This window comes from Papaver somniferum, unplaced genomic scaffold (assembly GCF_003573695.1).
Source record: "Papaver somniferum cultivar HN1 unplaced genomic scaffold, ASM357369v1 unplaced-scaffold_133, whole genome shotgun sequence".
Taxonomy (NCBI): domain Eukaryota; kingdom Viridiplantae; phylum Streptophyta; class Magnoliopsida; order Ranunculales; family Papaveraceae; genus Papaver; species Papaver somniferum.
The window spans coordinates 6,383,551-6,405,801 of NW_020622492.1; the positions used below are offsets into that span (position 1 = coordinate 6,383,551).

A 22,251-nucleotide genomic window follows, 5' to 3' on the forward strand; every position below is an offset into this window, starting at 1 on the left:
TCTGCAGCCGCCCTGCACACATTCTTATTGTGATTGATTACATAACATTCTGTGCATATGTTAGTAGGCTGCCTTTCACAAACGAATTTTTGCCACTTGGTGACACCAGCCATAGTTGAGCACTTCACACCTCTTCTCATAGGCATAGACAAATCAACATTGACACATACCTTCACAGGTGTAGTACCAACTGGAGCACCATCCTTAGGCTCGATAGCAGTGACTTCACCCACCACTTCACCAATTTTAGTAACAGATACTGGATTCATGTGTTCGGGTAAGATGTACTTGAGATGAATCCAAAAATTTTGAAATCCCAAATGTTTCTCTATGTAAATCATACCAGGAATGTAGTCGTGAACAACCAACAAATGTTTGTTGATGATCCATGGACGCTGTTCAATTACTGTGTTAAGCAGATCCCAATCATTAAATTTGAAAATCATAATATTTGGTTCCACCTCAATTATTTTAAGATTTTCCAAAGTTAAGAAAGGCCAGGTGAAGGCAATATACTTCTGAACAGTATCATAGCTCATTCTTCCTTCAATAATTATTTTGCCAATTGCACTTGCCTCACATTCAAATTCATCTTCTTTCTCATTCCCTGTGTTTTGATGCATCACAACAACTTCATTGATATTTCCCAGCTCCATGGTAGCTTTTTTGAATTTGTCTACCAGATCAGTAACGTTGCTCCTATTACCTTCCTCTATTACTTCCAGAAAGTGATGATCAATACACTTCAAGTAATCTGTTTTTAAGATGTATTTGAGTATAAGGTTTTCTAGAACTTAAAGGTGAAAGATCTTTAAGAGGGAAATTTGGTTGAAAGTAATTAGGGTTATGAAGGTAAAACTGGCTGAAATAATATCTACTAGATAAATACAAATTATTTTCTTGTCTATAATTACGGGAGCTGAATATATGACAATTATCCCGAGTTTGGTAGGTGTAACAACTGTAGCTGAGCGAGAATAACAAAATTAGACTGTTGAATAATCGCATACGTCTGACTTTTTTGAATTTGATTTTTTTTTTTGAAAATTGACTGAGGCGGGATGAGGTTGAAACGATACTCAAAGATCTGAGTTAAGTCCGAGTCATCTTCCAAAAAACATATTTAGCAAAGGCGATAAAATCCATAACACCTAATACTATAAGCAAAAGCTTGAAGACTAGCTCAGCAAAAGCTATAATCACAACATAAATATTAGCAAAAGTCATTAGGGATAATAAGAACTGCAAACGCATATAGAGGAAAACAAAGAGATTAAGCGTCCATTAAAACAAACATCAATATATAAAAATACCAATAATGACAATATGCAGAAAGTTAAGTCCTGAGATTTAATAGATCAAATGAGTGCAAACATGATGATGCAATTAGACAGATTCTAGTTATTCATGAAATTGGAAGAGAAAATGATTTCAGAATGAAAGAAAAACCAAACCCAATTTGACTCAATCAGGTTTTCATCTAACGGTGAATATTGAATGCTTTGTTACCAAGCTAACATTGATTGCAAACCCTGATTTGAAAGACTATATAAGGGAGAACTCTAGCAACTGGGAAAACTAATCCCCACACATTCTGTGTGATACTAGTTGTGCTAAGCTAGAGTCAATTCTCCTTTAACCTTTGGTTTCTTCTTCTAAACCAGGTTAACGACTTAAAGACTTCATTGGGATTGTGAAGCCAGACCGATACTACTTTTCTTGTAGTTGTGTGATCTAATCTTGCTGTTTCTATCGTACGAGTACAATTGTAATAATTGGCTTGAGATTTCTATCTCCGATAGGCAAGATAAAAAGTAATCAAAAACATCTTCGTCTCATCGTTTGTGATTCCAAAATATCTTTTTTCGCTGCGTAGATTAAGACTATTGTGAGGTGATTGATAATACTAGGCTGTTCTTCGGGAATATAAGTCCGGTTTATCAATTAGTTCCTGTTAACCTTGATTTATCAAAAGACGGAACAAAACTCGTAGGTATATTCGTGGGAGACGAATTTATCTATTATCGTAGACTTTTCTGTGTGATACAGATTTGTTTATTAAAATATTCGACTTTGGGTCGTAGCAACTCTTAGTTGTGGGTGAGATCAACTAAGGGAATCAAGTGCGTAGTATCCTGCTGGGATCAGAGACTTAAGGAGCGCAACTGTACCTTGGATCAGTGTGAGATTGATTGGGGTTCAACTACAGTCCATACAGAAGTTAGTTTGCAGTAGGATAGTGTCTGTAACAGCTTGATACAGTGTGTTTTCAATCTGGACTAGGTCCCGAGATTTTTCTGCATTTGCGGTTTCCTCGTTAACAAAATTTCTGGTGTCTAAGTTATTTCTTTTCTGCATTGTATTTATTTATATAATTGAAATAATACAGGTTGTGCGTTGTTCAATCAATTAGAATATCCGACCTTTTGGTTGTTGATTTAAATTGATTGACACTTGGATATTGGTCTTTGGTACCATCCAAGTTTATATCTCTTGTATTTGATCGAGACTCGCAGTTTGCTTGAGTAAGATTTAAATCAAGAGATAGAGATTTAAACTCTTTGATATACTTTTCTGTTGATTGAGTCTAACTGTCTAGTTGATTCTCTAGAAAGTATATTGGATTTTGTCCATACAGATTGCTAAGCGAAATATTGGGTGTGGTTGTTAGACCCCGCTTTTTCAGCAACCACTTCTTCAGACGTGTCCAATCATGTTACACGAGCTATTAATTTGAGAAACATCCTCAACACCTAACAAATACGACTCTTTGATTTCTCGTTCACGGGAGCACAACACATGTGATTTACAAGAGTAATACCAAAAGGAAGTTACAGGTTCATGGCCGAATCTTTAATTTTCATCATTACATCCTCTACTTCAAGTTGTTATTATTAGGGTTACACATAATATATCATCATGGAAGCGGTATCCAGTCACATGAAAAGAAATCACATCACTTCTTATGTGTGTCGCGTTCCCATCAGCTGCACGCCTCGATAGAAGGAGGATTCTATTATAACCCTACCGGAGAGTGCTACATCTAGATTCTCAAGATAACACAAGTAAATAACTATTATTCGATAAAGTTCAGGCTCCAGTCACGTAAACAAAAACCACTGAGTATGCAAAAAAAAAAAATCTCTACAAGCCATGAAAAGATGCTCATATACGAAAGAAAGTAATAAGTTGGAAATCTAATTATCAGTGGGATCAACAGCGCCTTCACCAGAGCCGTTGTTGGAGGCTGCTTCAACATCTTCTTCACAAGCCGCTACCACATCCTCTCCAGGAGATGCCTCGAACTCCCTTTCAGAAGTTGCGCCAACATCCCCTTCGGGAACTGTTTCGACGTTCTCTCCAGAGGTCACTTCAACATCTTCTCTGGAAGCTGAACCAACATTCCCTTCGAGAACTGATCCAACATCCTTTTCAGAAACTGTTTCAGCGGCCTTTTGAGGACATTATTTGGGATCGGGCTCATCCACATCAGAATCAAGGATTATCACGCCATTGTGAATAGGATATTCATGTTTGTCCAAGAATTCATGTTCGACCAGGAGCTGCTCATGTTCTACCCTTCGTCGTTTTAGCCGAGCTGCAAATCTTTCAGCTCTAGCACTCGTTGGCTGGGATGCTTCGTCATGCCTCCACTTCTAATCCATACTAACTGAAGCCAGAAAAACTTGAAAACTCTCTCGGACGATGCGTAAATGCACGAGGGACATACCCTGTATGGCACGACTGGTTTCACGAAACATGGAATCTATTTTGGCTAACACCTCCTCGAATGTGGTAGCCCTGGGTTTGTCAACTTCAAAACTCTTCTCTGGAGAATTAGAAGAATAATCATCACCAGTGGTTCCCATCATATAGTGCAAAGAGGCGTTATGGTTCTATCAACAATCAACGGGACGAAAAAAAATCAATCAAAATCAAATCAAATCATATGAGAATATGGATCAATACCTGTAATGAAGAAGAATATAGCTATGTGATGGTCGGTATGAAAAGAAAGGCTCAAGTGTTTCCTTTTATATCCCACAAGTCAGCAAGATCCCGAGAATAAGAGGAGTCTCTACCTGCCGTGAATAAAGGCTTCAGATACGGGATGACAATCGCATGGATACTTATCTATCTGGAAACAATTGACGTATGCTAGAAGAAAACATGTCTTGCTCAAGGGTCGAGCCGACTTCTATCTTGGTAATGTACGCCAAACTCCTCATGAATTTGCTTGAATGTCACCATCTAGTGCTTACCCCACAATAGCGTCACTATTACGTGTTAAGCAGGGGACTTAATGTTGATGGTGGTTTTTAGTTCAAGGGTAAAATCATAAAACCTTGTATTTAATGCGATGTCATCCTGCAAAGGAACACAAGCCATTGGAAAGTAATGAGTGCATAAACCTCTTCGCTCACAAATGTATTGAGCAATTCAATATATTTGTATATACATATATATATATATATATATATAAATGGTGCATATAGCAACGATCCCAGATATTCTATGAATTTTATTTTGCACCAGCATGATTTACTAATGCATTGCCTGCCTAGTATTTTCCTATGCTATGTTCCCAGCCGAACTCTCAATATTGGCATGGCATGACGATTAATGTTCACTCGCAGCGGAGTAGCACGAATATCCCGAAGTGTCAGTATTGAGATCTGCATGAAAGCGCTCATACATGATGCACCACTCTCTGATAAAGAGATTTTCGTGTCAACGCGCTTTTTAAATAAAAGTTAGTACGATCGACCCGCTCAAATTCCCTAAGGAAAACCTAGACTGTCCATGTCAGTCTTAAAGAGCAATCACGGACACACGATTTGGCCAGACAAGTCAACAAGCTTAGCCTCTTCCCGACGGAACCAGGCAATCTCCATGATATCCACCGGCGGGCCCACTAGCATCCCTGCTGATCGGAATCCCTTTAGTTCACCCGCAACACCCCTGATTATCATCCAGAACCAGGGTGATCGCCCTGTTGAAAGAAGATCTCAAACGAGCTAAGACCGACCATAACGGTCTCAAATTCATCACATCTGCCCAACTTAGCTAGCATAGTTGGACGGTTTAGATCTTCCTTCGAACGATCAAAGAAGTGCTGGTGTATTCACCGGCGACCCAACTCCATCATTAGTTGATCGACCTTCCCATGGCAGGCCAAGAGTGCATCAAACCGATTGCTCAAAGTAGGGTGAACGCGATGTTTCGGAAACCCTTAAGTTGCGTTGGGGAAGCACGCTTCTGTCGCAAATCGATCACGTCCGTCCATCTTCGCCAGCCAAATTGAATGGCTTAGATCCAATTTTAGGCGGACCAATATATGCCAGCATGCTCACTGGAAGATCGCCTTTGCATATGATCAATCGACCTACTCAAACCAATGTCCAGTGCCTTGAATCGATTAGCCTAATAGGGTTGTCCACACGGCCTCTAAACCCTAAATTGAATCAACGGAAGTATGCAACTGCCGTAAATCATCTCGTCCATCCAACTTCGCTAGCCTAGTCGGATGGTCTAGATTTATTTCAGGAGGCCAACAAGGTAACACTGTAATCACCGGCCATCCCTCCTCCACAGGGAATGATCTTCCAAGTTGTGGCTTGCTCATAGGATTCCAAAACGATCTCCCAAAGGTGGTCGGTCACGCTCTTTTTAAGACATTTAACTCGCGACTAATTCGGACGAGCTCTAAAACAACGATGCTTCCTGCACATCGATTATTTTAGCAGCTTGTTTAAAAGCGATGCTTCATGTGCATCAATTATAAACGATGCTTTATAAATATTGATTCCAAAAGTAATTTTATTATTTGACCAAAAAGCGCTATATGCTATTTTAAGCAACGAGTCTCATGACTTGACACATTCAACATCCTGCTGTATATATTTTTCCTACAAAATACTCGATACATGTCACAAACTGGGGGATGCTTACTAGGGTATTGGTCTGGCGGTTTACGACGTGCGGCGTGCAACGCGCCCATTACGAGAAAGTGTTAGGAAAATGCGGATGGTTAACAGCAATAAGAGAGTAGTGGGTGAAAGGGTGACCGGTCTTCCCTCATAATGGAAACGTGATGATCACCACCTTTCACACAACCCCACTTCTCCACTATTTTACTGCCTCCACTTCCTACAAGATCAGGGTACGCTCAATGACTTGTATAAATAGGTTTTCAACCTATTTCAACAAAAGGACAAGTATTATCAACACAAGTATTCAGAAAACACCAAGAACTGATAGCTTATGTTCTGCAAGCCAGTTCCACATTCTGATACAAGTCATAAAACAGCCACACCTTCATAATTCAACATTCTGATCTCAAACACCTTCTTCGCTTCCCTCCCTAAGATCAACCTTTCTCCTTCACTTTGTGACCGAATTGAATTCGGAACGACCATTTCTTGGTTTAGGCCAGAGTCTTCCAGATTGATCTTTCGAATCTAAAGTACTCCCGTGCAGTACATCTGTTTAGGGTTTGAATTTGTTTCTCATCAACACACCCAAATTTACCAAAAACAGCAGAATCAGTTTTTACCCCAAAACAAAGGGCCCTGAAAGGCTGCTCTCCAATGAAAGGTCAAATCGGGACGCTTTGCTTCTTCCTATATAGGATGAGGATAAACCGATTTCATGAATTGACGGCCCATCAACATAGCTACGATTTCCGCGTCAAATGATCTCTTGAGAAAGATGAAGACTTTCGGTATCTTTCTGTAATGTGTTACACCCGCCCTTTGTCTTTCTGATTTATGTTTTACATTCTACAACAATTAGGAACCAAAGGGATCTCTCAAGGGTGCCTCTCTCTTGTTCTCAGCTATACTAGTTGGTTGGGCCAAAAAAGAAGCATCGTAGAAGGATCTGCACATGCATTTCACCATAATTACTTGGCAATGACGTACCCGATGAACCAGATTCTATCCACTTCTCGTAATCGTCAGCTCAATCAAGATGACCAAGAAGACCAAATCCCACTTTCCCACTTTGCATTTTATCTTCCTCATCTTGATCTTTTAAGAAAGACGTATGAGAAATGACCAGTTGGATTTTTCCAACCAAGAAAGACACGGGAAAAAATAGACCTCTCTTTCGATTCATATTTACCCATACAAAGATCTTCAAAGAAGCTAATCTTGTCTCATAAGATACCTTTATATAGTGATGTATGTTTTCTATGAGTAGCAAGAGCATGAATTTTTTTTGTATTTTTGTCGTAGTCTCTCATTCACTTATCTCTCAACCGTTGTTCCCATTAAACATGTTTTCCAGTGCTTCTTTTCAAAATTATATTTATGGAATGTAACTTTGTGTAACACCACAAAATCAAATGTGCACATTCTTATAATAGTGAGGCATTGCAGAAACAAAAATTATAAACATAACCAAATTATCATATCTCTCTACTTTCTTTGCATCTATTTTATACTTCACTCATTTCACTTTATTTTGAACTTGATCTTCGATTGAGAATTATATCCTCCTCGAATTTAAGACATGCTGCTCGATGGTTAGCTTGAAATTATTTCTCTTTCAAAAATAAGGTGTTTTATCCTCCATAATATCCGTTGAATCTGGGTCCAAATTTATATCTCAGTGGATTCCCATCAACTCCAGTAAGAAGGAATTAAGGGGTTCAATCCCCACTATAATGGTTTGTATTAGTATAGTTGTAAAGTTGGGTTTGGTGGGTTGAGTATGGCAGTAGGGCTCGCCCGACTGGCTGAGTTCGGGTAGGGGTCTGTGTCCGGCTTTCGCGTATCAAAAATAAAATAAAATCCCATGAATCTTCGATTAAAACCACAATGTTAGGTTGTTATTGTTGGTTGCCAATGATGTCGAAATGTCCCTGACTCTCTCATAGTGTTTTGAAAACCGAACCTGACCGGCTAGTACGATAGAAAAAGACGTGAACCAGTCATAAAACAGGTTTGGGTTGATACTGACCCAGTTATTATTCAAAGAATCATTCTTTATTTTATAAGCCGGGTGACCTGGACGTTTGGACCTCTAAAACGTGTGAACCGGATCGGTTCTTAACTTGTTCAACCGTGTACTACTGTTTCCAATGAGGTAGAAATGTCCTTGACTCCCTTATAATGTTTTTAAAACCGAATCGGACCGGCCGGTCTGACAGAAAACATGTGAATCATTCATCAAAATGATTTCGGTTAATACTGACCCAGTTATTATTCAATGAACCGCTCTCTATTTTATAAATTGGGTGACTCGGATGGTTGGACCACTAAACCTTGTGAACCAAACAGGTTCAGATTCAACTGTGTACTACGGTTGCCAGTGAGGTCGAAATGTCCTTGACTCCCTTACAGTGTTTTTAAAACCGAACCGGACTCACCGATCCGACAGGAAAATCCGTGAACCAATCATAAAACTGGATTAAGTTGAAATTGACCCAGTTATTATTCAAAGAACCATTTTCTATCTTATAAACTGGGTGACCCAGACGGTTGGACCACTAAACCGTTTGAACTGGACATGTTCTTAACTGGTTCAACCGTGTACTACTTATATTAAAAATAAAATGAAAATAAATTGTAGTGACCCTGAAACTCGAATATCTGACCTTTTGGCCGCAAACTACACAAAAAACTACTTGGTTTGGACGGTTGCCATTAATACGAAGAAGTATTGTGCATGGATATAACTTATTAAAGATGATTTGGTAAAAATCTCCAAATTAATACATATAGGTTGTGTTTGGTATCCTGGATATCCCATCCTAGGTTGGGTTATCCTGTAAAAAACTGTTAAAATGTGTTTGTCTCACTACAATTCCAATCCTGGATAAGGATTACTAAACCTTCCTTGATTTTAAGAAGCTAAAAAAGTGAGGTTAAGGTATTCTTCCAAATACCTGGGATACCTGTATCCTCACCGGGGTTAGATAATTATTTTCCTTTAAAATAAGTATTTATCTAAGAAATAATTATTTATATTAACCTATTTATGTAGTCAAACAAACACAAGTTAACCTAACCCAAGATATGATAGAATTTTAGACAAACACCATTAAAACTAACCATTAACAAGGTTATCATAAATTAAATTAAGATAAACTTTTCCAGGATATGTTATCCCATTTCTAAGCCCCAATTAAAATATACTCCCTCCGTTCTTTTTTAATAGGCTGGTTTCTTAAAATAGACATTTCAAAAAAATAGGTTGGTTTCCTAATTGGGAGGGTCCTAGGTTTCACTTTTACAGTTTTAACCTTCATAAAAACAAAATTTTACGGTTTTCTTTATTTTAGAAAAAACTGATGAAAAAACCGATGAAACCAATCGAATCATATCGTCTCATCTCCATGTTGAAATAGTTGTTGTCGAGGAGAATTTGTCTGGAGCTGCTGCTGGTGTTTAAATTAGAGGTATTTTTTCAATCTCAATAAAAATCAATTCTTTTTACTAGGTTTAGCACCAGGAATTGAGCCGAAATTACAAACATCCCTGGCTAGAAACACCAATCTCAGGGTACCAGAAACACCAATTTCAGGATACCAGAAACACCAATCTCAAGGTGGCATTCTGTTACTTTGAATGCGTAAAAGGCCCATTGCCTGGTTATTATCACATGGGTTTTGTTTTAATGTTTTGATTTGATTTCCAATAATGTGTTTCGGCTCAGTTTCTGAATCTAGCTAAGTTTTTTCTTGATCAATATCTCTGTTTTATATGGATACTTGTGTTAGTGATGATTGATGTTGTTCAATAGATAAAAGAATCTATTTTACAGTAAGTCATAATAAACACCTGATCTCGTTGGAAGTGGAAGTAGTTGAGTGGTGGAGAAGTGGAGATCGTGTAAAAATGGTGAGAACCATGTCCTTATTATGAAGGGAAGACTGGTCGGTTTTACATCCACTACTTCTCTATTGTTGTCAAATGTCCGCCTTTTCTGACAATGGGCGTGTTGCACGCCGCACGCTGTATACCGCCAGACCAATACCCAGATGAACATCCCCCAATTTTGTGACATGTTTGATGTCTCGAGTATCTTTGTAGAAAATATGGAGAAAGTCACATGAAGAATGAAACAAGTCTTGCATGGTAGTTGTTGAGTGGGTCTTGTTTGCAAGACCTAATTATTTCGACCAATCATGTGCAAGCTAAGCAGCAGGTGATCATAAGTGACAAATCAAGTCGAATGAATGAGACTTGTCGTGAGTCAGTGCTCAAAAAATAACATACGGTGCTTTTAGGTTAAATAAATAATAAAATTATTAAATTATTTATGAAATCCAAAATATTCGATGTATATAAAGCATCGTTGTATGCCTGCTTGAATTAGTCGTGGATTTCACGGTCTTAAAGGGAGCGTGACCGGGTGCCTTTGAGTAACTGCCAGAAGCAGTACGAGCTAGTTGGGGACGAGGTGATTGGTCAATCTAGGAGAGGGATGATCGGTAGCAATTTCGACACCTCACTGGCCACCCAAAATTGAATCTAAGCAGGTCAATTTGGTTAGCTAAGTTGGACGACTAAGATCATTTTAAGATTGCCATGAACTGTTGTTGACCTAATTAAGACCCTTTTAAGCCGCGTGACTAATCTACTTTGAGCGATCATTCAGAGCAAAGCAGGTGAGCTAGGAGCGACTTGATTGGCTGAAATAGTAGGGGGCCCGTAGGTGTCTGGCATGGAGCTTGCTCGGTCATGTTAGAAGAGGACCAAGCTTGTTAAATCGAACGGCCAAGTCGTGTGGTCGTGATCGTTCCGCGACTGACTTGGACCTTCTAGATTCAATTTCTTATATAAACAAGCAGCTCGATTAGCCTATTTTGGACAATGGTTTGGAGCGGAGCAGGTAGGATAATAGCCTACGGAAAAGTGATACTTTTTCTGGTACGGAGCGAAAGTATCACTTTTTCTGAAACGGAGCGAAAGTATCACTTTTCCCGAAAAGGAGTGAAAGTATCACTTTTCCGGAAACGTAATGCGAAAGTATCACTTTTTCCTGGAATGGAAAATTAGTCGATCTATACACCAAAATATGGTTGCATGATGTGTTATGCATCCTTTGTGGTGGTTTGCATAATGGCTATGCATTTAATTTTCGAGAATTGTGTCTAAAGTGAAAGTACCACTTTTATTGAAACGTGGGGAGTACACCGTTTTATTAGTGTCTAAAGTGAAAGTATCACTTTTCTTGAAACATAGGGAATACACTGTTTTATTAGTTGCAACGGAAAATTAGTTGATGCATAAACCAAAATATGGCTACATAAAGTATTATGTATCATTTGTGGCGGTTTGCATAATGGACATACATTTAATTTTCTAAAATGGTGCCTAAAATGATAAATATCTCCGAATTTTTCGTAAAAATTCTAAATTTGATATTGTTGTTTGTACTCATTGCGCAGATTTTCTTAAATTTGATATCTCCGAATTGTTGTTTATACCCTAAAAAATAGGATAATAAGGAGTTATAGTAATTGGACTAAAAATGAGAGATAATTATGTCAAGTGAAAAAATAATCACCAAAAGTTTTGTTACACCAAACCCAATCTTTTTGTGTCAATTGATCACTTACAATTTACAAAAAAAATGGCGATATAAAGGTCCTCCCTCGCTTCGCACGGTCGGCCCAATAATTATAAACAACGGGTACCAGTATTTACTGAGCCGGTACCACTTAAGTGATCCAACGGCTAGGATATTCTTGTTTTATAAGAAATGGCACCAGCCCGCTTACGCTGGTACCCGCTTTCGCTTTTAGCATAGTGTGAAGGAATCAGACACGCACATATATCGGCTTTGAAAGATAGATACGTACTAAAAAAAATGAAAAGAAAAAGACCCCTGCTGTACACAGGGCCAGTTAAAGCTATATACAGGGCCGAAATTGTATTGACTTGTGTCAATGTAAACGGACGAAAAAGTAGTTACTTTCGAAAAAGCAAAAACAGTGATTGACCACCGTCGTTCACTGCCTCCCACCACTGCAAACCGGCAAACTAACTCCCATTCTGGAGGTGATGGATCTGAAAACGAGCATTGTTTAATTTAACACAAAATACAGAATTCATAAATTCATGTTACAATTTAACAACAAAAAAAGAGACAGACAAACCTTAATGAATGGATCCATTTTGAGGAGGGAGAGCCCGTACCGGAAAAACAAGCGGGTTGAATTGTAAAGAGAGTTTATTGTTCTTGTTTATTATCAAGGGTTTTAATGAGAAAATGAGAACCATCCCGAATCCCAAAAGATTCACCGTCAGAAGGTTTCTTAATTTTCAGGATGAATGATAGATCCCCATCTTCAAATGTATCTCCAGCTGTTCTCCCTTCAACAATTCCATTCCGTTCAAAAAAACGAATTTCACCAATTATATTTTTATCTTCTGAATACTTTATAAAGAAATTCACGTTATAATTCAAAAAATCATGTTATAACCCATGAAAACAGATAGAAAAAGATTCAAAGGAAAAGGATTTTATGTTATGGAAAAATCACTTTTCGCAGCAACTAAACTACAAGGCTTCTTACTGGTTTTCATAACTAATAATCCATCGATTCTGAAGAATAGTTTGATCAATTTGTCTTTTATAGCCAAATCTTCCAAGATCTGCTCATACTTTTGGAAAATATGTTGATACTGTTTATGTTGATGAGACCAATTCAAGTATTCAACTCAATCATCAATTGAGAAATTCAATTTTACCTCCTAATTAGCTGCCGGATTTGTCCCATGAATTCTCGAAAAGCTTTGTAACTTGGCCATGTGAATATTACTTACCAAAAAGTGAGAAAAATTACGTCCCTTTCATTTGGACGTCCCTGAGAACAAGATGCCGGCCCTGTTAATATCCACGGTCAAGAAAAACAGCATTCACGTTTTGGGTTGAAATAGCAAAGGGCTGAAACATAAAGCCTCGGAACAGATATATTCCTTTGAAGACCATGCAAAGTACTTTGCAGTGGTGAGTCTGGTGACCAGTAGAAATCTGAAACCTAATCCCACACTAGGAGACAAAAACCTGTAAAGGTCAGACAAGGTCGTACACAAACTAACTAGTGTTCCATAAGGTCTACAACACCATATTCGAGAAGTTACGTAATATTGAAGATACCTCGAGATAATCTTTAAAAATTAAGGAGTTTTTTTGTCATTTTCAGAAAATAAGATGCAGTACCTCATCTCCCGACAAGGTAAGCGGACGTAAATTAAGTATATTCATTCATTTTAAGTAAATAGTTTCGAATCCGAAAGAAAAAACACGTCTTTTCAAGTCTGTGCACGTACTTAGTATAAGCCGTACAAGTTATCAGATAAGTGCACCTTGTTATCAGAGTGATAAGTCGGTGAGAGATAATCAAAGACTTCTGCAAAACGCATCGATAAAAGTGGGACTTAACTCATTCTCTCTCATCTATCTTTTTTTCTCTTCTCCTCCCTCCGCAGCTTTTTAATTTCTTCAGCTGAAAATGGAAACTGAAACCCTAGAATATTTTCTTCTTAAACACGAGTCTTAATTTTTGTAACCTCCTTGAATTAGAAATTTACACACCACCAATTATATCAAATCTTTTATCTCATATTTTCAGTAAGTATTAATTTCTTCTTGGTTTCTGTATATTATATATACTTTTCGTTTTTTTCTCTCGTAAACTCAAGTTCTGATTATCTGAGAATATCTTGAAATTTCAGAGGTTTCGAGCCAGATTTCTCTTAATTCCCTGAAATCGAATTCAAATTTCAGCTAAATTTAGTAATATGTCATCTTTAAGTAGAGAATTGGTGTTTCTGATACTTCAATTCCTTGATGAAGAGAAATTCAAGGAATCTGTTCACAGGTAATTTTTTTATTTGTTAATATGTTTATTTTCTTTCTTTTATGGGATTAACGATTGCTGATGTCTGGTTTTCTTGATGTTGAAATAGGCTTGAACAAGAATCAGGCTTTTACTTTAACATGAAATATTTTGAAGAGAAAGCTCATGCAGGAGAATGGGATGAAGTTGAAAAATATCTATCTGGTTTTACAAAAGTTGATGATAATAGATACTCCATGAAAATTTTCTTTGAGATCAGAAAACAAAAGTATCTGGAAGCTTTAGACAGGTATATAAATTTTTATTTTTTCCTTCAACAACTTTTTTTTTTACAAGATTACTCATACAACTACTTATTTACAAGGTTAAGAGTACTAGTTTCGTGTAAGACGAATCTCCCTTAGGTTAGGTCCATGATGCCATTTCTAATAGAATGGTAAAGTTGTGAGGTGTTGTTGATAGTTGAAACCCAAGGCCTGAGTTAGAAATTCGGAACCACCATAATTCCTACACGAGAAAAAAGAAGTCCATGCACCATAAGCTTTCTCACCAGCCTTTCTAATTGAGTGGTAAAGTTCTGAGATGTTGTTGATAGTTAAAACCGACGGCCAGTTTGAAACTTGGGACCACCATAATTCCTACACGAGAAAAAAGAAGTCCACCCACCATAAGCTTTCTCACCAAACAAATCCCAAGGGGTGTCTCACTAGCAAGGAATGTTCTCAGTGTTCAGAATGTATTTTGAACTTATTGTTTGTAATTTGTTTGTGTGGTTATTCTTCAGTCAAGACAGATCAAAGGCTGTCGAGATATTAGTCAAGGATTTGAAAGTGTTTTCAACATTCAATGAAGAGTTATTCAAGGAAATTACACAATTATTAACACTTGAAAATTTCAGGTACAAAATTTTGAAGTGTACATTAAAGATCGTTTTGAATTTCCCTTTAAATTATTTGAATGCTTGGACTGATAGTTAATTTGGGTTTGTTTGTGTTATTTGCATCAGAGAAAATGAACAACTGTCCAAGTATGGTGATACTAAATCAGCTCGAGGTATAATGCTTATGGAGTTAAAAAAGTTGATTGAAGCGAATCCTCTGTTTCGGGATAAATTGGTTTTTCCTACTCTAAAGACATCTAGATTGCGTACTTTAATCAACCAGAGGTAAGGTTCTAGATGCATGTTGGTGATGTTTTGATTCTTGTTTGTCTTTGTTCTCAGTGAGTGTCATTTTCATAGTTCCTAATGGGATGGATGTTTCATAAGTCGACCAGAATTAGTATATCTGTTCTGGAATATATCCAATTCTGGGTCGTAATTTGTGGATTGTACCAACAGTTTGAATTGGCAGCACCAGCTATGTAAGAATCCAAGGCAGAATCCAGACATTAAGACCTTATTCTCAGACCACTCTTGTACGCCTCCTAATGGAGCTCGAGCACCTATTCCAGTAACTCATCCAATGGTAACCGTTGGAAAACCTGCTCTATACACACCTCTCACTCATGGAGTACGATATTCTTCATTTCGGTGGAAGTTTTGAATTGGTTGCCTAAACTAGGTTCCAGTTTGGGACCCAACTTGACTAATCTGTGCTATGTTCTAATTTTGTTGGATGCAGCCATTTCCACCAAATGCAGCAGCTTCCAATGCTAATGCCAATGCATTGACCGGTTGGCTGACAAACTCAACTTCTCCCTCACTAGTTCAGTCTGCAGTTGTTGCTCCTTCATCAGTACCTATTCCTCCAAACCAAGGTCATGCTGCTGCAGTTAGTGTTCCAACATTTGTTTATGATCAGAAACAGGCTTTCCTTTCATCTTTTCTCATATGTCCGAGGAATTTCAACTGATACCATATCCTTTCCTTGTCTTACAGTTCCGATTCTGAAGCGTCCAAGAACACCTCCAGATGCTTTAGGTATGGTGGGCAACCAAGGGGTTGATCACGAACAGCTAATGAAACGGCTAAGATCCTCCGGACATCCTGTTGATGAGGTAATCTTGGATAATAATGAGTATTCACGTAAATATGACTGGACACGACTATACTTGGTTTTCGTAGTTATGTGCATTCGTCCATTAATGTCCAGTCTTATGTCTTATTTCCCGTCTTCCTTGTGCAGGTCACTTATCCAGCACCACTTGCACAACCTTCATGGTCTCCAGATGATCTCCCAAGAACAGTGGCTAGTAACCTTCATCAAGGATCGGATGTCACCACCATGGATTTCCATCCTTCTCAGCAAACATTGCTACTTGGTATCCAAATATATTATCTTATTACACTTATTTTCTCCATACTAATACAAAGATTCTTCTAAATGGTTCAGTTATGATTGGATAAGACTCCCTCTTGACTGAACTTGCGGTGTCTTTGTATAGTTGGTTCTGCTAATGGCGAAATCACATTATGGGAAATCGGGATGAGAGAGAAGTTGATAACAAAGCCTTTCCATATATGGAACATGACATCTTGTTCGTTGCAATTTCAGGTTTGTATTCTAAGTTGAAGATGCATTTAAAGACATTGTCCGACAGTTTGAGCATTACAGATGCTACTTATATTGGAGTCTTACAAATGTGTTTCCCTTGTAGTCTTCTTTTGCCAAGGATTCATCAGTATCTATCAATCGAGTAGCATGGAGTCCAGATGGAAACTTGATGGGTACGTCATACGTGTGATTCAGTGGAATGTTACAACTGGTTCTTTGCTAGTTTATACTTTCAAATTTTGAATTTTTCTGCAGGAATTGCATTTACCAAACATTTGATTCATGTATACGCATATCAGGGTCCCAATGAGCTCCGCCAACATGTGGAGGTCTGTTGATTTTATCTTTTGCTATCTTATTAAGCTGATAATCAATTGAAACTAAAGATTTGACTTTCTACGTATTCTTACAGGTTGATGCTCATGCTGGTAAAGTAAATGATTTAGCATTCTGTCACCCAAACAAACAGCTATGCATGGTAACGTGTGGAGATGATAAACTGATCAAGGTGAGAATAATACTACGAGAAACTCTTCTCCTCAATTCACTGAATGTTTTCATAAACTCATCTTTACATGGAAAACTGCATAACAGGTATGGGATATGACTGGGCGGAAGCTTTATAACTTTGAAGGCCATGAAGCACCCATTTATTCTGTATGTCCCCATCACAAGGAGAATATTCAGGTAAAACGCATGCAAGTAAATAATACACATTATCTTGACAATATAATACCTATTATCTTGAAACACCAAGTGGGTTTTGCAGTTCATATTTTCAACGGCTACCGATGGGAAGATTAAGGCATGGTTGTATGACAACATGGGTTCCAGAGTTGACTATGAAGCTCCTGGACGTTGGTGTACTACAATGCTTTATAGTGCTGATGGGAGTAGGTATGATCAAAGCCTAAATATATTTGTTGATCACTTTCTATGAACCTTGTTTTTTGATATTTTGATATAATATTATATATTATAGATGTATTTTAGAATGTATAAAGTTAACAAGATGGGTGTTCCTTCTTATCTCTCAGGTTATTCTCTTGCGGCACTAGCAAAGAAGGAGATTCTCACCTGGTTGAGTGGAATGAGAGTGAAGGAGCAATAAAGAGAACATATGCTGGTTTCAGAAAGAACTCACCTGGTGTGGTTCAATTTGACACAACACAGAATCGTTTCCTGGCCGCTGGTGAAGATAAGCAGATCAAATTCTGGGAGATGGACCATTTAAACGTTCTTGCGAGCACGGATGCTGGCGGTGGACTTCCTGTAAGCATGAATTTCGGAGTTTGTTAGGCCAGGTTTTACACTTAGGAGTCACGTTTACAATAGATTATTGACATCATTATGGTGATTTCAGAGTCTTCCTCGATTGAGATTCAACAAGGAAGGCAACCTTCTTGCCGTCACTACAGCAGAAAAAGGAATCAAAATTCTTGCGAACACCCAAGGCCTAAAATCTCTGAAAGCAATTGAAAGCCGATCGTTTGAATCATTGAGATCATCAATTGAACCTGCTACGCCTAAGGTTTATATTTTCTTTTTTGCTTTCATGTACATGAGGCTTTTTTTTTCTAGTTTCTAACACATTCCTTAATCAGGTTAGCGCTGCTGCTGCTCCCATTACCCAAGTGGAACCCATGGATCGAAGTTCTCCTATTCCTGTATGTTTATGTTCATGTTTGGATTTATATTTCAGTAACTGACCCCTTTCCGTAGTCACAACTTCATCTTGGCGTTGCAAACTTTGTAGAATGGTGCTGAGCCAACACCTAGAAGTATTGAAAATCTTAGAGCTGCGGAAGATGTACCTGACAAAGTCAAACCCTGGGAATTGGCTGAACTTGTCAATCCTGTTCAATGTCGAGCCGTTTTGATGCCAGATAGTGCAGACTCCGTGAGCAAGGTATGTTACTTCAATTGTTTCTCAAGGAAAATCTATCTCATATTGTTTTAGGTTTAAAATACTTCAAAATTTTCTTTTCCAGGCTGCCCGACTTCTTTATACAAATTCTGGTGGCGGGGTTTTGGCACTTGGGTCCAATGGTATTCAAAGATTATGGAAGTGGGGCAAAAGTGAACAGAATCCAAGTGGCAAGGTAATCATCTACATAATATTCTACATTTGTTTCCAGTTTGTACTTTCAAGTATTTAGACGATTTTTTTTCTTTTTCGAATAATGATTTCTGAATCAACCGAGGTTTGTAGGCAACCACCAGTATTGTTCCACAACACTGGCAACCAAACAATGGTCTTCTTATGACCAATGATATCTCAGGTGTCAACCTTGAAGAAGCAGTTCCATGCATAGCTCTCTCAAAGAATGATTCATATGTAATGTCCGCAACCGGTGGAAAGATTTCATTATTTAACATGATGACTTTCAAGGTGAGTAGAAAAGTCCGTGCACTCGTGACAATTTTTTTTTATCGTGCTCTTATTGCAAACTTTGCCAAAACTAATGAAATCATTAAATATACAGGTAATGACAACATTTATGCCACCTCCACCGGCTTCAACATACTTAGCATTTCATCCACAAGATAACAACATCATAGCCATCGGAATGGAAGATTCAACCATACAAATTTACAATGTCAGGGTGGATGAGGTAACCCCTGCCCTTCAAACATTAGGAATGGAGTATTTATATCATGTTCGTGAGTCACTTACTATATTGGATTGTGTGGGTTTTGACATTATCAGGTAAATATTAAATTGAGGGGTCATCAAAAGCATATAACTGGTTTAGCATTTTCGTCCAACCTCAACATCCTGGTATCTTCAGGTGCCGATGGTCAGGCAAGTTACATTATTCATTTATTCGTCAGTCAGAGTTTCTCACTTCTTAGTTGTCGCCGGTCGATCTGTTCCTCCAACTTAATCATGTTAAATTGTTATCTTTCCTCAAAGTGGGCAAATTCGGTCTTCGTTATGTTTATGGCACTAATATTTCTCATCCTGCAGCTTTTCATATGGAACACTGACCCATGGGAGAAGAAAAAATCGGTTACAGTTCAACATCCAGCTGGAAAGGTGCCTGTTGGCGATACTAGAGTTCAGTTTCACAGCGACCAAGTACGCCTGTTAGTATGCCATGAAACACAATTAGCCTTATATGATGCTTCCAAGGTGGAATGCATTCGACAGGTATCAATTCATCCTCCTAATAATAGTGACACTCAAATACTCATTGATACCACTGTGGGTAACATACTTCCTCTATGTTGCTTCTTGTAGTGGGTCCCGCAGGATGTATTGCACGCATCCATAACCTATGCAGCGTACTCCTGCAACAGCTTACTGATTTATGCTTCTTTCCTTGATGGTAACATCGGTATTTTCGATGCCGATAACCTCAAATTAAGATGTCGTGTTGCCCCATCTGCTTACATGCCTAAGGCACAGAAGTAAGTTTTTTGTTGTTTTATTATGGGTTTTCTTCTTCATTAATATAAGCAACCATCAACTTTCTGTTCCTCATCCAGTCTGATCTTTGATTTTCAATCATTTAACAGTCCACAAGCATACCCACTTGTGGTTGCGGCGCATCCGCATGAGCCAAACCAGTTCGCGGTTGGATTAAGTGATGGATCTATTCAAGTTGTAGAGCCCTCAGATTCAGATAGTAAGTGGGGTGTGTCAGCACCATCTGATAATGGAACAACATCGACGCCAAACGGTAGTAGGGCAGTAGCAGCTGTATCTGGCACTAGCAATCCAGCTACTAGTGAGCACCACAACCAAAGATGAGACTTAATTTTTGATTTTTTTTTTTTTTTTTTTTTTTTTTAATATCTCAATTTGAAATCTACATGCTGTAAGATAATAGGTTTAGGCTTTCATTTTGGGTCTTTGAAGAACTAATTGTAGTCTTATTACAGAAGAAAAATGGTTAAAGAAAAAACAAAAATGCTTTTATACATGTTGGTACTTGGTAGTTTTCCTTTCATTACCAATAATTGAGAACTTTACTTTCAGTGTAATTATTATTATTCTATTTCTTCAAAAATAAAACCATGAAAAAGAAAACCTGGAATAACAAGTTGAAGCTTCGTAATTTGTTATATGAGAGTCTCTAGTTTATAAGTTCTTGTGCCTTGTAGATTTGAAAAGGCAGTTAAACCTTGGCCGCAAAACCTTTTGCTAATAATGTTTAGTAGTGCCCATAGGTAGAGGATCTACCACATGGAAATGCAGGTTGTAGGTCATTTGGATTTGGAATTTAGGCCCGAATATCTGTTTCTTTCTTAGAAGAATCGGCAATACAGATTCAGATTTTATGGAACGGTTCTGTAGACTTGACACTGCGGCCTTTATAAGGTTTATGCAGCTAATTTGTTTCGTCAAAATTTACTAAACTGTTTGAATCACAAGTTTCCATTCTAAAAATGGAGTATGAATGCATGGACAAAGAGAAGGGTAATAGTACCTTTTGCTTGCCGCGTCATCTTTTAATGTGGTCTTACGCGTTTTTACTGGTACTGTAAAACCTTACAGAAGAAGGGGGAGCAAAAAGAAAACATAAAATTCTGTTAACCAACCAGAAATCCACCACATGCATGATGTGCATATTCAAAACTAGGAATACAGGGTTTTCTGGAATGTCTTATATATTCTCTTCCTGACTGCTTTTATTAATTAGCAGTGTACCTAGGTGTCAGATCCTCAAACTGTTACTGAACATGGCTCACATGCATACCACGTTATTTCCAGGTCTCTTTCTAAATATCCTTTTCTTTCACTTTTTCATTTTAGCCTAACATTAGATCAAATTAAAAAAATGAAAATAACACTTTTTCAGAAACAAAGATAGTACTATCTAGATAGATAGTGGGAAAGCTGTCCAAGCATTTCAAAGTTATAAATGGTAAGAAAAGCCGCTGGCTGGGCTAATTAAAATCCCTCGCTGGTTTGTCAAGTTCCCAAAAGTATGATAAATTCATGGGAATGCGATTTCAATTTCGCTCATCACCCCTATCGACCATACTCATGCATTTTTGAACCTATGCCTCCTCTCCGACAGAAGCCACTAGTTGTATTCCAATTTTGGCCGACTAATATGGACTATATATAATCATGTTGTTCAAAGAGAAAAGAACAAAAATACTATGTAGAAAAGTCTAACAGGGAGGTAGTCAAACAAGATTTCAAATGACTTTAGGAGAGTTCCCAAATCTATTGTTAGTCAATGAATTTTTTTTTTGGAGAGTCTCCCAATGTCTCTTGTTATTGGTTGGAGACATTTTTTAAGTCATTTAAATTCTCTGGAACTCCATGTTATTGGATTAAGATTTCGTAAGAGTCACTTAAACACCCTTGTTATTCAAAAAAGAATTGAAAGTCATTGATTTGTAATTTTTAGAGATTTGTGGAGATTTTTTTATGAAAATAGGCATCGTTGAAATCTCTCCTTGAGAGGTGATATTTTGAGAGACTTGGAAATATGAGAAATATTTTGAGAGACATGGAAATATGCAAGATTAGTTACTACACATAGAAAATATTGTTGTTCCATATATCTAACCCATACACATCAATTACAAAAATTCTCATGCAAATCTTTTATTTTTTATTTTGAAGATTAAAGAGATAATTGATATTCATAATTCTGATCATGATATGCAAGATTAGTTACTGGACATAGGTTATTTTGAAAATGGTCACATATTTCATTAGGTTTTTTTTCTTTCTTTTTTTTCTTTTGAAGCATTTTCGTTAGGTATTTATGGTACTTTAATAAACATTGTAACGTGGATAGTAAAAAAAAAATTGGTAGATGTATTGAATTGTTTTAGGGGATATTATACGTTTTTTTGTCTCCACAAGTCACAAAGATTCTTTACAAATCTCATTTTTTTTGTCTTTACAAATCACAAATACTCCCTAAAATACTCTCATAGAGTCACAAAGACTCCCTAAAATACTCTCAA

The 22,251-nt window shown here is 37.6% G+C and overlaps 1 protein-coding gene across 1 annotated transcript; it reads left to right on the forward strand.

Moving 5' to 3' along the window:
* The first annotated feature begins 13,412 nt into the window (after positions 1-13,412).
* On the forward strand, positions 13,413-20,251 carry LOC113333528 (protein TPR1-like). Its single transcript, XM_026579962.1, has 26 exons — positions 13,413-13,590; positions 13,695-13,840; positions 13,929-14,108; positions 14,604-14,717; positions 14,826-14,984; positions 15,159-15,330; positions 15,442-15,577; positions 15,699-15,817; positions 15,946-16,081; positions 16,205-16,314; positions 16,418-16,487; positions 16,570-16,643; positions 16,727-16,822; positions 16,909-17,001; positions 17,084-17,211; positions 17,352-17,586; positions 17,678-17,845; positions 17,919-17,981; positions 18,071-18,223; positions 18,306-18,416; positions 18,527-18,706; positions 18,801-18,929; positions 19,025-19,120; positions 19,286-19,468; positions 19,559-19,728; positions 19,837-20,251. The coding sequence occupies exons 2-26, from the start codon at positions 13,761-13,763 to the stop codon at positions 20,069-20,071; spliced, it is 3,390 nt and encodes a 1,129-aa protein (XP_026435747.1). The 5' UTR covers positions 13,413-13,590; positions 13,695-13,760; the 3' UTR covers positions 20,072-20,251.
* The last annotated feature ends 2,000 nt before the right edge of the window (positions 20,252-22,251 follow it).

Bases quoted from the DNA above. Each gene is read 5' to 3' on its own strand.
- LOC113333528 (XM_026579962.1), top strand. From the start codon at position 13,761: ATGTCATCTTTAAGTAGAGAATTGGTGTTTCTGATACTTCAATTCCTT. The intron at 16,082-16,204 runs GTATCCAAATAT...GTCTTTGTATAG, and splicing joins TCAGCAAACATTGCTACTTG to TTGGTTCTGCTAATGGCGAA. The intron at 17,846-17,918 runs GTTTATATTTTC...TTCCTTAATCAG, and splicing joins TTGAACCTGCTACGCCTAAG to GTTAGCGCTGCTGCTGCTCC.